This window comes from Gigantopelta aegis, chromosome 10 (genome assembly GCF_016097555.1).
Source record: "Gigantopelta aegis isolate Gae_Host chromosome 10, Gae_host_genome, whole genome shotgun sequence".
NCBI lineage: Eukaryota > Metazoa > Mollusca > Gastropoda > Neomphalida > Peltospiridae > Gigantopelta > Gigantopelta aegis.
The window spans coordinates 77,629,490-77,643,489 of NC_054708.1; the positions used below are offsets into that span (position 1 = coordinate 77,629,490).

The 14,000-nt window shown below is 39.1% G+C and overlaps 1 protein-coding gene across 1 annotated transcript in view; it reads right to left on the reverse strand.

The window, feature by feature from the left end:
- Nucleotides 1–14,000, reverse strand: part of LOC121383088 — a 35,505-nt gene that overhangs the window by 8,727 nt on the left and 12,778 nt on the right. Inside the window, exons 4-6 of the mRNA XM_041512863.1 lie at nucleotides 12,203–13,700; nucleotides 6,895–7,147; nucleotides 2,486–3,416 (exon numbers count right to left, since the gene is read on the reverse strand). Of these exons, the coding sequence (XP_041368797.1) occupies nucleotides 2,486–3,416; nucleotides 6,895–7,147; nucleotides 12,203–13,700 (2,682 nt within the window). The remainder of the gene's footprint in view (nucleotides 1–2,485; nucleotides 3,417–6,894; nucleotides 7,148–12,202; nucleotides 13,701–14,000) is intronic.

The window sequence follows — 14,000 nt, forward strand, 5'->3', positions numbered from 1 at the left end:
GATGTCCTTATTGTTGAGGCAGAATGTACTCCACCTGAATAGTAATGTCATTGTACTACCTTATGATGCCTAGTTTAACAATGAATTGTAAAACAAAAAATACAGCCAAAGACATTTAATGCAAAAATGCACAAATATCTTTAATTTGTAGTAGTTTAAGGTAGAAGAATGATCAGGAGTGTACAAATCAACATCGACCTATGGGATTATACACAAGAATATACATGAACAGTCGCACTTTAGTGTTGGTTGGGCTATATTTATGCTGTAGTTTGAGTAAGAGTAGTGTAAATTAACCAATATTTCATATTGAACTTGACTCTACAGAAGTCAGAATATAAGAACTCTGCAGAAGGAATGTATTTGCATTTGCACAGGTCAGCTATTGAACAAAAATAACTGGTCAGAATTCGGTGGGGTGGGGGGAGAGATATTTTTTGTTTGTTAATTCTTTTGTTTATTATTATTATTATTTACTTTGGTGACTTTCATGTGCCAGATAGAGAACGCAATCATTGGGATATATATACCACCAAATCAATTTGAAAAGATGTCATTAGTAATAAGCTGCTATATATGTATAGTAATTTCTATAGTTTTAACAACTGCGTTATTTTAATCAACATATTACCACAACATTTTCTGGGCTAGCTCTGCCATTCGCCAAATTCGCCAATAGCAAATTTTCAAAAACAACTGGCAAATATTATTTTAATTTGGCGAAGTAATTTTATGCAATAATTTATATTTTGATACAAAATAACTGGGTAATTGGTATATTTGAAATTTAATAGATAATTTGGCGAAATATTCTGCAGTGCACACCATAACACCTGACCCTTAAAATTATTTATTTATCAGGACACATCTCTGACTTCTGACTATCCTATAGTTCCACATAAAAAAGTTAATCCTAATTTTAGTGGCACTCTGCAAATGTTACAAATACAGTATATATAGTAATTAACTGGTACAGCTAATAGTAGATAAAATCAAATGTAACTATTAGTATGAATCAATGTGATGATAACTGTGATGTGTTTTATACTGGTAGCTGATATACTGACAGCGTGGCCACTAAGTTACCGTGTTGTCTGCTATGTTACTAATGTGTCACAAATTTGCAGTATAAGGCCAATATTCTAGGACTACACTTTAAATAGGTAAACTAATATTCAGTATAAACATGTAGGAGACATATCAATAGTAACATTTTAGCAATAACCCCGTCTAGTGATGACATTTCTCCCTGTTTGTCTACTAGGTTACCAACATTGGTCTACTAAGTTACTTTGCTTAAGGTAACTTAGCAGACGGTAACATAGTAGACATTTTCTTAAATGTCTCATCCTATGACCTTGCTTGTCTGACATATTACCACTCAGGCTTTTGTTTTAGGTTTTGGTATACTTAACCTACTTTGTGGTATAATGGTCAAACTCATTCAGTATATTGGTGGATTACTACATTGGTAACATTGCAGGCATATATATAATAAAGGTACGACTGACTCATGTTTCCAAAATTGGAAATAAATTATAAATATGTTACATCTGATCAAAAACATGCTTCTCATTACTGATAGGGATTGCAATGCCATCTGGCGAGTATTTAAAAACATTCCATATGTATCTTTCAGTGAGTGTACTGGTGTAAAATAAAATAATAACATAGCTAGTGGACATAATAAATAGGGACACAAAGTAAATCCTAAATAATTTCTATAGTTTTAACAACTGCGTAATTTATCAAATTAATTTCAACACTTGACACTATCCAAAATAAAATAGTTTTAAATGAAAAATAGTAACATGTACCAGGATATATTGTTCACACAGCAGAGTGTACATGTATGTATAGACTTACTGTTTGGGACAGTAACTTAGTGGACAAATTTGACAAAATTTAGTTTTTGACTATCAGTTTCGACGAAATAATTATCATTGAAATAATGAATGTTTATGCTCTTGCTAAAGCATCATTAACAATATTTATTTTCATATACAAGATAAAAGTGAAGTAATTTTTTACTGAATATATGGATGGGGACAAAATCATCCATGATTTTTTACCTTTTCTGTGGAATGACCCATATATATACACACACAAGATCCCTTGACGCTAGTGGGAAACTGTAGGTTTCCTCTGAAGAATGCTTGTTACAATTATTACTAAATGTCTGACATCCAATAGCCAGCAGGATCAAACCACCTCGGTGGATCCATTGAATTGATTGAGTTTTTTCTCGTTCCAACCAGTGCATCACAACTAGTCAAAGGCCGTGGTATGTGCTTTCTTATGTGTGTGAAAGTGCATATAAAAGTTCCCTTGCTGCATTAGGACAAATGTAGTGAGTTTCCTCTGATGTCTATATACGTCTCATAATTACCAAATGTTTGACATCCAATAGCCGATGACTAATAAACCAATGTGCTCTACTGGTGACATTAAACAAACAAATTTCACATTACCCTCAGTTACATACCTCTTGTTTTCCTGATGAAAACTCATAAGTAATTTCTATGGCACCGGCAGCAGACTCGTACCCAGGAATACGGATTTCACGTTTAACTTCAAAACTCATCTTTCCCGAGGTGGGCTGGTCCCCTTTTAATTTGCCGTACAGTTTCCCACACTGGGGGCAGACAGGCTTGTGTCTGAATGCATCGTCAATACAACGTCTACAAAACACATGGCCACATAGGTTGAGGGTCTTTGAGTCTTTGATTGGATCCAAACAGATGGAGCAGTTGTCGTCAACATGCTGGCTTGGCAAATTGATCGGAAGACTTGAAAACATTTCTTCAGAACATTTGAAATCGTATATCACTTCCCTCTCATATTCTGAAGCTCTTCCGACTCTGTCATCACTGTGATGGCTGTTAACAGCAAATGCTTGTTTAAGCTCATATGTTGCTTTGACCGGTTTCTGCTGTGACTTTGGGCTATGCGAAGTGGATGCTGAAGACATCGTTTTCATTAGTTTTTTATCTCCCAGTAACCCTCCTGGCAGGCTAGGCCTATAATTACCCACATTTGGCATCGTTTTTGTAATGTCCACCTGACTGGAGTCGTATCTCGATCTGCTAACCCCCGAGCTTGTAGATGGTCTCGACTGACTGGTACTATTTGTAGTCTTTGTGTTTTGTAGCCGGGTCCTCACGTCTAACGATCCCGAACGAGGACGTGTCTGTTGATATGCTGAAGAGGTAGCTGCACTTGTGTGGGAATCTTTCTCCGATTTACTTGAAGTACTGAAGTGTGCTCCATGTAAGGAGGCACCGTGCATTGTGCGTCTGTTTGCTGTGTGATCCTCGAAGTCATCAGTGTTTCTAAGTCTGTCCATTCGAGACAGTGATGATGAACGTTGTCTTGGAGATCCATAATTTTTATCTTCTCTGGATTTCTTATCAGAACTGTAAATTTCAAATGTAATTATTTTTTTATAAACATATATACAATGAATATACATATGTGTTACCCATATGGGCTCAAATATACATGTATGGGGTAATATTCTTTCGATCTCTGCACAGTGTGCAGATTGCTTCTACAGCCACTGAATGGCTCGCTTAAAAATCACGACGTTGTTGGTTGCTTGCCATATGGCCGGAGTCAGATTACATATGCGTTATACGATCTACAAAGATTTACAGCAAAAAAACATTTACTCATTTGTTTCGTAAACATGAAATGGTATATTTTTATAAGCAGCTGCTTTAGTAGTATATAAAAATAATTATGTTTTAATCACAATTACAGTCGTATTATTTTATACTGTAAACATTTGGCTGTAAAAAGAACGCCGTTATAGGCTATGACGTTACTTATATTACTTCATGTAACACCCATAAGATTATATTAAGTAATGGCTGATGGCTTTGTTGAAGACTGCAGATACATTTTTACAATAAAAATCAGTTACAATTGGCAATAGGTAATAAAGAGAATAACCAACTCGCTACAAGGAGTTACGTATTATCTGTCCCTCGTGAATGAATGTTGTAAAACCCTCGCCAAATGCTCACGTTTACAACATTCATTCACTCGGGACAGATAATTCATAATTCCTTGTAGTTTGTTAGTTATTCTCTATAAATAACATTGTACAAATTTCGAAGATTCTCATTAAAAAGATGAAATTAAAAAAATATATATATTAATTAATTTTTTTTAACTACAGTCGAACCTGGTCTAACGGTCACCTGTACATAACGGTCACCTGCCTATAACGGTGACTATAAATCCCCCCCCCCCCCAATGCATTTCCTTCCTTATTTGACCTGTCCATAACGGTCACCTGTTCATAACGGCCAGCGGTCACTATTTTTCATCCAAAATCACAGGTTAAACCTGCTATAACGGTCACAAGATGATCATCGTAAAGTCTTTACTTTTTCAATCATCTTAAAAATTATAAATTAAATGTGTTTATATGGCCATGTCTGTAGCTTTGGGTTTATTTTCTGTCAAAGTAAAGTTCCATTGTAATTCTCTGATCGTAATTGAAAAACAAACAGGCACTCAATAACTTCTGTGACACGCAGTTACTGGTGGTGTAATTCGATTGGTTCTCAGCATCCTCACTAAATAGTAGACGACTTCCCATTGGCTGTACATAATGTAATCTGTATGTATGGTCACTCTATTGAGTCTCGAGAAACCAAACAAATGAGGTATTATGTTAGGTGTTTCCTTGTTTCTAGCCAGACATGATTGGTAAATAAACATGAATAGCTGAAGGCGGCGGTCATTGCAGACGTCCCGTGTTCGGATTTTTAAAGCGACTCCTGATCTTATTCAGCTGTAATCAACAGTCATACTCCACTGAAGGATTAGCAGTGACATGAAACAAATGAGTCAAACATGCCACATGGGTAATAACCGTAAATTACATAAAATATCTTCTGCAAGTCAATGTTAGCGTTTGCGAAATACATTAACGAATATATTTGTATGCAAAATGCCACCGAAAAATAGTACTGCTTTAACATTAGAACAGAGAATCGACGTTATTATCAAATCTGAGAAAGTCAATTTAAGTGCACGAAAGATCGCCGATCAATTTGGTGTAGGACGTTTTCAGATTAATTCTATTTTAAAAGGAAAGCTGATGTTCTGGCTGTTTTTGACAATAATGTTTCAGCCAAAAGAAAAAAGCAGAAGAAAGCAACAGGCAATGATGACATAAACAAGCTAGTGTGGGAATGGTTTTAAAATGCAACATCTTATTTTTAATGACAGTTGTGATTTTCTTTAATATATGGGTTCTAATTTTGAACTTGTATATAAGGGTCACCTCTCTATAACGACCACTTTTGTCAGGTCCATTGGGTGGCCGTTATATACAGGTTTGACTGTACATGTACTTTGAAAATGTTTTTAAAACATATGCATCAAGATCCGTAAGTACATATACAACTATACACCCCAAGTTTTATTGATTTATTGATTGAAAAACAACTAGAGCAAAATTTAAACACTGAATGTACTCTGAATGTCGGCATTAAATTTTGTACAAATAAATTTAAGGCAGCAACATTTTAAATAGATGTGCCAATTTTAATGTCACATTTTTTTTATTCAGTCAAGATGGCATCTAGACTTAGTCTTAATTTTTTGCTTTGTCCATCTCTCAAACAAAGGAGTCTGGTTTGTGAGTTAACATTTAAAACAAATGTTTACCAAAACTGTAATGCACCAAGCGAGCGCTTTACCACTGGACTACGTCCTGCCCCATATTCACCTCAGATTTCGTTAAAAAAAACAAAAAACAAAAAAACCCAAACCAAACCACCTTTAGTTTTGCCAAAATGTATTGGTTAACAAAAAACAACGTTGTAACAAAAAAAACTTAAAACCAAAACTACAATATAAAACAACTCCACCCCCTAAAATAACACCTGAGATTTTCACCTGTAAAAAATTCCACATTTTGTAGTTAGAAATGAAGAGGTACATATTACACATAGAAATGGTGAAGTTATTACCGTAAATACTGCAGGTGTGACTGTTCTTTTATTTGATCATTGCAACTCACACAGAAATGTTTGTGGTATGAAGAAATACAGCATTTTAAAATACATATTTGATAGAACATTCTTTCATATAATATGCATGGGCTATCACTTTGCACGTACAAAAGGCTAGCGGTCATGATGATGCATATGGCAAATAAGCTGTCAAATGATTATGCCGTCCTTAAAACAAGCGTTCTGAGAGTACTGCTAAAATAATACATGTACCCTACTGGACCTAAGTACAAGGGCCATAACTCTGCGGAAAATGGATAAATCACCATGAAGGAAGGAAGGAAATGTTTTATTTAACGACGCACTCAACACATTTTATTTATGGTTATATGGCGTCAAACATATGGTCAAGGACCACACAGATATTGAGAGAGGAAACCCGCCGTCGTCACTTCATGGGTTTCTCTTTTCGATTAGCAGCATGGGATCTTTTATATGCACCATCTCACAGACAGGACAGTACATACCACATCCTTTGTTACACCAGTTGTGGAGCACTGGCTGGAACGAGAAATAGCCCAATGGGCCCACTGACGGGTATCAATCTCAAACTGACTGCGCATCAAGCGAACACTTTACCACTGGGCTATGCCCGGCCCCAAATCACCATGAAAGTGAAAACTTAATCTATATAAAGCTATACACAAAATTTCAGGTCAATATCTCGAGGCTTTACGAAAATAAAGTCAGGAAAATTATATGTGAGACAGACAGAGGTCACTGACTATAATGGAATAAAAACTAATTGCCTCTATCAAGGGGAGTTGATCCTGGGACACATCACACCTCAAGCAAATACTCTAGCACTGAGCTACATCCTGACCCTGGACATGTATAAATACAAGCTATAATGTTTATTGACCTTAATTCCAGCAACCGTGATGTCCTTGAGTTCAGTAGACTTTCTTTTTTACGTAAAGCTTCTTTAATCAGAAAGTCAAATGTTTTTTCCAGGTGCTGCTGCAACATAACAATGGCCATGCACACGCTGTCTGCATCAGTGTTGACGAAGTGGATGTTTTTCAGAAAGAGTAACTTTCCTCTTTCAGAGGTAAACAGGACGAGAGCATCCAGAAATGCTTCCACACAGCATTCCAACGGAACTCCAAACATTCCTGATAAAAAAAAACCATGTATACATGAAACATTTCAAAACAATAAAGATGAAAAAAAGAAAAGAAATGCTTTTATAAAATGATACCAAATTGGGACATTTTTAAAGTACAGTTACAGATGTATTTGGTGTGTAACATATAGTTATTTCAAGGCTTGTTCGAGAAAGAGTGGAAATCTACAATCATCACACAGGCCACTAGCTCCTACAAAAAAACACCAAAAAAACAACCCAAACAATTCTGTGGAATTAAATTTTGTGCCTGTATCCCATAGACAGGTGTGTTCTGGGGCTGCTATATCGCCATGGCTGTCACGCTGCATGTCTAGAATAGTGTGCTTGAACCACAGAACAGGACCAGGGCTCGAAATAGGAAGTAAATTAAATTATTTAGTTGTAATTGTTTATGGACTTATAGATGAAGATCAGACAAAACTTGAGGTGTTTTTTCTTTTATAGATACTGGTACATCACCTGTTCTAAAACAAATGCATATTCCCCTAAGGATAGTAGTCTGGTTCGAACATCCCAACAGCCAATGGGATGGCCTAAAATTCTTCTACTGCACACCCCTTCCTGTTCCGGTCACGTGACTATAACTTCCTTCTTTTCCCTGAGCCAATCGCACAGAGAATTGGAAGTATAGAGCCTGGGAGCGTATAAACCCTTGAGGACAGGACCTTGATGTATCTATAAAAGAGAAAACTCCTGAAGTCTTTTTCCATTTCGTTTCAACATCACCTGTCCTCAAACTACCTGTATGCAGCGTTCAACTGAAGGCGGTGGGTTCCATACTCTGAAGATGCATTTGTCTTCTCCACATGGAAATGTTTTATTTAACAACACACTCAATACATTTTACTTCCAGTTATATGGTGTCAGACATATGGTTAAGGACCACACAGATATTGAGGGAGGAAACCTGTTGTCGCCACTTCATAGGCTACTTCTTTGATTAGCAGCAAGGGATCTTTTATATGCACCATCCCATAAATAGGATAGCACATACCACAGCCTTTGATGTACCAGACATGTTGCACTGGCTGAAGCGAGAAATAGCCCAATGGGCCCACTGACGGAGGCTGACCCCAAACCGACCAAGCATCAAGCAAGCGCTTTACCACTGGGCTAAGTCCTGCCCCTCTCTCCCGTGGGATGCCTGAAACAGACCAGTGATGTTGGTTGTAACAGCAGTGACGGTGGCATCCGTTGGTGGAATGAAAGACAGATCCTTAGGTTGAATCTAAAACCGTGAACCAGTCATCCATTGTAAATAGGGTTCTGACAGGGTGGGTAAGCGTAGCCACCAGGGATGCAGGTGTTAGATAACCTCCCAATCAATTCTTGTGTTACTAAAAACATTAACAACCTTATTGGTGCATCCATCAGAATATTGAACTATAACAGCCCCCTGTTTTTTCTTTCTAGTAAACAGTGAGCTGCTAGGTCAATTAGAAGGAAACATATAACCAATGTGCAGTGCACAATGACTAATGTTATCCTGATAAAAAGCCTGTCACCAAACCAGTGTGTTAACTTCACATTGGTGCAACAAACAAGTGTCAATGCGAGTCCTCAGATGTCAATTCGTTGGACATCTCTATGAATTTGACAGAACATCAGTGGCAATGAGGACAGCCTGTGTTAACCAGAGCTTGCACTGCGAACACAGGACCCAGATGATGGAATCCCTCAATGTCTTCGATGGATACATCATGCAGGTAGTAGTTTGCAAAAATCGTGCCAGTGGCTGAAAAAACACTCTGTTAATAGGTGTTCTGTAGTGCAGCAACATCGTAGTGGCAAGTGCACGTAGTTCATGCGGGTTAGATACCAACGGTAGAAGTAATCCCTCAGCTTGGTAAGAGCACAGGATCGTCGATCAGATCCAAGTGGACACTGTGTTTTTAGTGATGTCTTTCAAGTGGCTCTAGTTGCATGAGAGGAACAGTCGCTTTCTACAGTGTCAGAAAGACCTCGTCTCTCAATGTAGTGCTTGAAGGCATGTACAGGACATAGAGACAAGTCCTCGACATTGTGTGGACCCACAATGGAAGAGAGTGCTTGGACAGAGTAGGTACGTGGCACTTGATCAGGAAGTTGGTTCTTGGCAACAAAGTTCATCTCGAGTCCCAAGGTGATAGAACTGCACCATATCCACATCCAGGGCATGGATCTCTGACACTCTTGCCGCAAAACCCAGCAGGAACACTGTCTTCATTGTTAAAACATTTAAGAACGCTGCAGCTAAAGGCTCATAAGGTCCTTTGGATAAGGAACTCAGAACAAGATTCAGGACCCACTTCGATAGAGGAAAACATTGAATTTGGTCTTCATGCTTGAAACCCTTTATCATAGCCTGGATCTTAGGAACTGCCAACAACTTGGAACTGGCAGCTGAATCACGGACCGTAGTGATGACTGAGATGTAGCCGGCTGTGGTAGAACCTTTGAGTTTCAAAGTGGACCAGAGATACAGCAAAAACGCTGATAACTTCTCCACACAAACAGTCTGCGGTCTCAGCTTATGACATATGCACCATTGGTGAAAGCAAAACCAACAGACATTATATGCAGGCCGCTGGAATGTGTCCCACCCTGCCGATTGATGTAAGCTGCAGCTGTCACATTGTCTGTGGCTACCATGAGAGTCACATGGATCAACTGATGGTGCCAATGATGTACGTACTGCACTGAACAATGCTAGAAGCTCTAACACGTTGATGTGGTGACCTGCCTCATCTGATGAACACAGCCATGAAGTTGTCTGATTGTTGAGATGAGCTCCCCAACCTTCCAGCAATGCATCAACGAACAGATGGCGAGTCACTTGAAATGGCCACCAAGAGGCTCCATCTAAGTCGTTCGATGGAATCTGCCACCACTGGAGACTTGACCTGAGGTCATTTGGAAGGCTTATCATCAATCTGGGGTTGTTCAATGCAATGTATGGATTCTGGAAGACTAGTAGGCGATGTAACTGTAGATAGCCTCTGAGTGTTATGTCTTGTGCTGATATCAAGAGACCCAACAGACTCTGCGAAAAGTGGAATGTCACAAGTTCTGCCAGGACTGTGGAGACCACAGACTGAATCTTGTCCCATCTGTCAGAGGGAACCTGTACTAGTCCCAGGTCTGTGCACAGTAGTGCTCCAATGAACTGAAGACTCTGTGTTGGTTGCAACTGAGACTTTTCGAGATTGACAATCCAGCCGAGGAGTTGCAAGAACTGAAGTATGAAGTTGACATGAACAGCTAACTTCGTTTTGCTCTAGCACTTCATGAGACGGTCGTTCAGCGATGCAGTAACTGGGACATTGGAACAGTGATTCTGGTAAACAGCGAAAAGCCACCTAAGATGGAGTGGGCTGCTATACTATATTTCCAATACACGTAAATGTTAAATAACGCAAATACTGTATGTCTGGTATCCAAGACTGTCACAATGCCCAATCTTGGCAATCAGCAAAAGATTATCTTCTCTGCATCGTACATGAACCCTTACGATAGCAACTGTGAATGACGGTGGGTTGATAATCCACAATAGACCGTAGTAACTGTTACATTAAAGATCCGTGACCCACGTGATGTCAACTGGATGACTGCCTCTGACTGCCGAAATACCAATTCGTTGAAAATTCCAGAAGGCACCTGTCCAAATGATTAATCTCAACAAACCTAGCACTGATAACTTCCAGAACCAGTGCATGTGGCAACTGACTTGCAAACTTCCAGCACCAACGAATGTAGTGATTCTCCCACAGAATATCTTGGTAATGTCACCTATCAACAAACGAATAGTTGAACAATCAACAGTACTAGCTCTTTTCACGGGGTGCCAAAACAGCGCCAACAGTTGACTGGTCCAGTGTCTTGTCTTCAGCCCAAGGGTAACTTCGAACCAATGACAGCAAGTGAAAACCCCATGCCAATTCCAGCAACCGGCTGCGTGTTGAGGACCGTAAAAAGTCATGGAAACCGGCAACAGTCCCAGCTCCAGTGGGTATTGGATGGTCTGTTCTTCACACAAGATGAATGAAAAAGTCTTCTCGATGTAATAGCAGAAGTCCCGTGGGCTGCAGGTACTGTATTGCCTGTAGGCACATTTGCAGCAGGCGCTGTGATGGAAGCCGTTGGAAGTAACCATAGCAGCTGGTCCAGTGGAAACCGATGAACTGGCAACCATGGCAGCATTTATCGCCGCAAATGTCTCTTGAAGCATACTCAGAAGCATGGTCTTCAATATCTTGGACACGGAATCAGCGATGGAAGGCTGCAAGGCAGGAGCTGGAACCGTCACAGACTCTGCCTTCTTAGTCTGCTGGGCTAGGACACGGAGATATGTGTTGAACTACGTCAGTCCTAAAGGCAGGCAATGAACACATTTCCCATGTTGGTCGCATGGTGATCAGCAGCCCGTACAGATATCATGGGGGTTGCCGCCCACCATGCACTTCTTGCATTTGAGGCAAGAATGCACCACACGAGAGGTACTATTATCTGACATTGTTAACTAATCTGTAACAATAAAGCAAACAACATAAGTCTGTACAATTCCGATAAACAAGGAACCGCCATTTTAAAGATGGAGACCGACAGCTGTTGACCGGCAAGCATGACAATTAATAAATTTGGAAACATTTTAAATGAAGTGATTAAATCCAAAATAATTGTACAATAATATAACAAAATATAGAAATGCATTCCAAACATTAAAGTATCAAATAAACCAAGTAAAAGAGATACATGGTTCAGATTAAGTGCGAAAAGGAAACACGTCCGAACCAAAAGAGTGAAGGAAAAAGAAGAAAATTAGTAGATACAGTAATGTGATCCAAACAGGAAGGGGTGCGCAGTAGAAGAAAATTAGGCCATCCCATTGGCTACTATCCTTAGGGGAATATGCATTTGTTTGAGGACAGGTGACGTTGAAAAGAACATGATGCTTACATTTTAAAACAAAGTTTAATACATAATTTTCGAAGAAAGAAACCACTATGCAACTTTGGAATAAATTCAATAATGTGTGAAGGAAGTATCATAAAAGCATACATACCTGTACTGATGAAAGGAAATGCCAGTGATTTCACCATTGTGTTTTCATCTGCATATTTCAAACAATTGTAAAATGTCCTTGTCAGCAGCTGAACACAAGATTCATGTTTTCCCTTTGAATATATGGGCCCCACTGTATGAATGACACATTTCAAGTGACTGAGTTTGCCCACAGTCTTTGTATGCATGACACCAGCCACCGGAAGTGTACCATATATGTCTACATAATCTTCACACTCTTTCTTCAGGTTTGGCCCAGCAGCTTTTTCAATAGCTCGTGCAACTCCGGATATATTAGCCAGGTCACTGTTTGCAGCATTGACAATACACTCAACCTTGGCTTTGATGATGCTTTCGTAATAAACAGAGACTTTAACTCCATTCAGCAGTGTGAAATCGAATTCTGTTAAGCTTGTTGAATGTTGTAACTTTTTTCCTTTGTTTATTGATGGTGAAGCAGTTTCTTTAAATTCAGTGCCAGTACTGGACCTAGATTCATGTCTGGTATGAGAGTTGCCAATATCCACATCAGTGACTGGGCTTGTATGTCTCCTAGCAGTGTTAACATGATTGTCAGAGAACCTGCCACCACTTCCAACAGTGGCTTCAGTTTTCATATACTCTTGTAATTCTTTGTTATTGTGGGATCTTAAACTAGCAAAGTTTTCAAAAGTGTGATCAGCATCTTCAGAGCGAGACAATCTGACAGCTGTCTTCCTGTCTCTAGTTTCCTCTGCCACTCTTTCCCTCGGATCACCAGAAAAACTGTGTCCAACAGAAGTGGACAATTGCTGACTTGTCTCTGAATCACTGTCAGGATCATGTCTTCCACAATGATTAGTTAAAATGTCTGAGTGATTGTGACTCCCTAGTCCTAAACCATTTAATGTTCTTAAAGAACCTTCAGAATCCAAACCAGCTTTCTGAGTATCATGACTGGAATTCCTCCCGGAAATATCTTCACCAACGCCACCAACAGCACCTTGAGTGCTGGTAGGACTTCTAGACGAACTTGAATCTTGAGGAGAATTTGGCCCACTCTTTCTGGAAGGAGTGGAATCCCTAGCGGACCGTACACCAGTCCTCAGTGTCCTGCTTCTGCTCTCAGCAACCCGACTGGCAACAGAAGCTTGGTTTCTCATGGAAGAAGACACCGGAACATCCACTTCGTTTGTAGACACTGGGTCTAGTGTCGGTCTTCTGATTAAAGAGCTACTTTGCACATCTGCCACACCATTAACCAAGTTTGTACCAGAAGTAGAAGTAGCATGCTGATGCTGTACTAAATTGTCTTGTATGTGGTATTGACGATCTAAGATTACATGCAAGAAATTCCAAGCCCATTCCAATTCATACCAATTGCCTTTGAATGTCAATGCATGAGACTTTGTTGGAATGATTTTAACTCCATTTTCAAGAAGGGTATCTCTATATTCATTGGTGGCTAAAACCAGAGATGCAACATTGTCCTCAAGCAATACTGTATTTGATTCAAATATCTGAAAGAGAATAATAACATACATTTGCAAATGGGTCATACACTAAAATATTGTTTAAGTGCAGATACACATTTCTTGCCCATTGGACAGGATTATCCAGCTTTTGCACGGTGCTAGAAAAATCTGCTAGACGATTTCTATATATGCGTGACATCATAACTCATGTTTTATGACGATTGACGTCATAACTCATGGTTTTCAAAAAATTCTGTTTGCCATTTCACGTTGTATCATTGTTTTTAAAATATTTAAACAAATTAATATTTTCAACTTTATATTTATTGGTAAGATGAACATTAC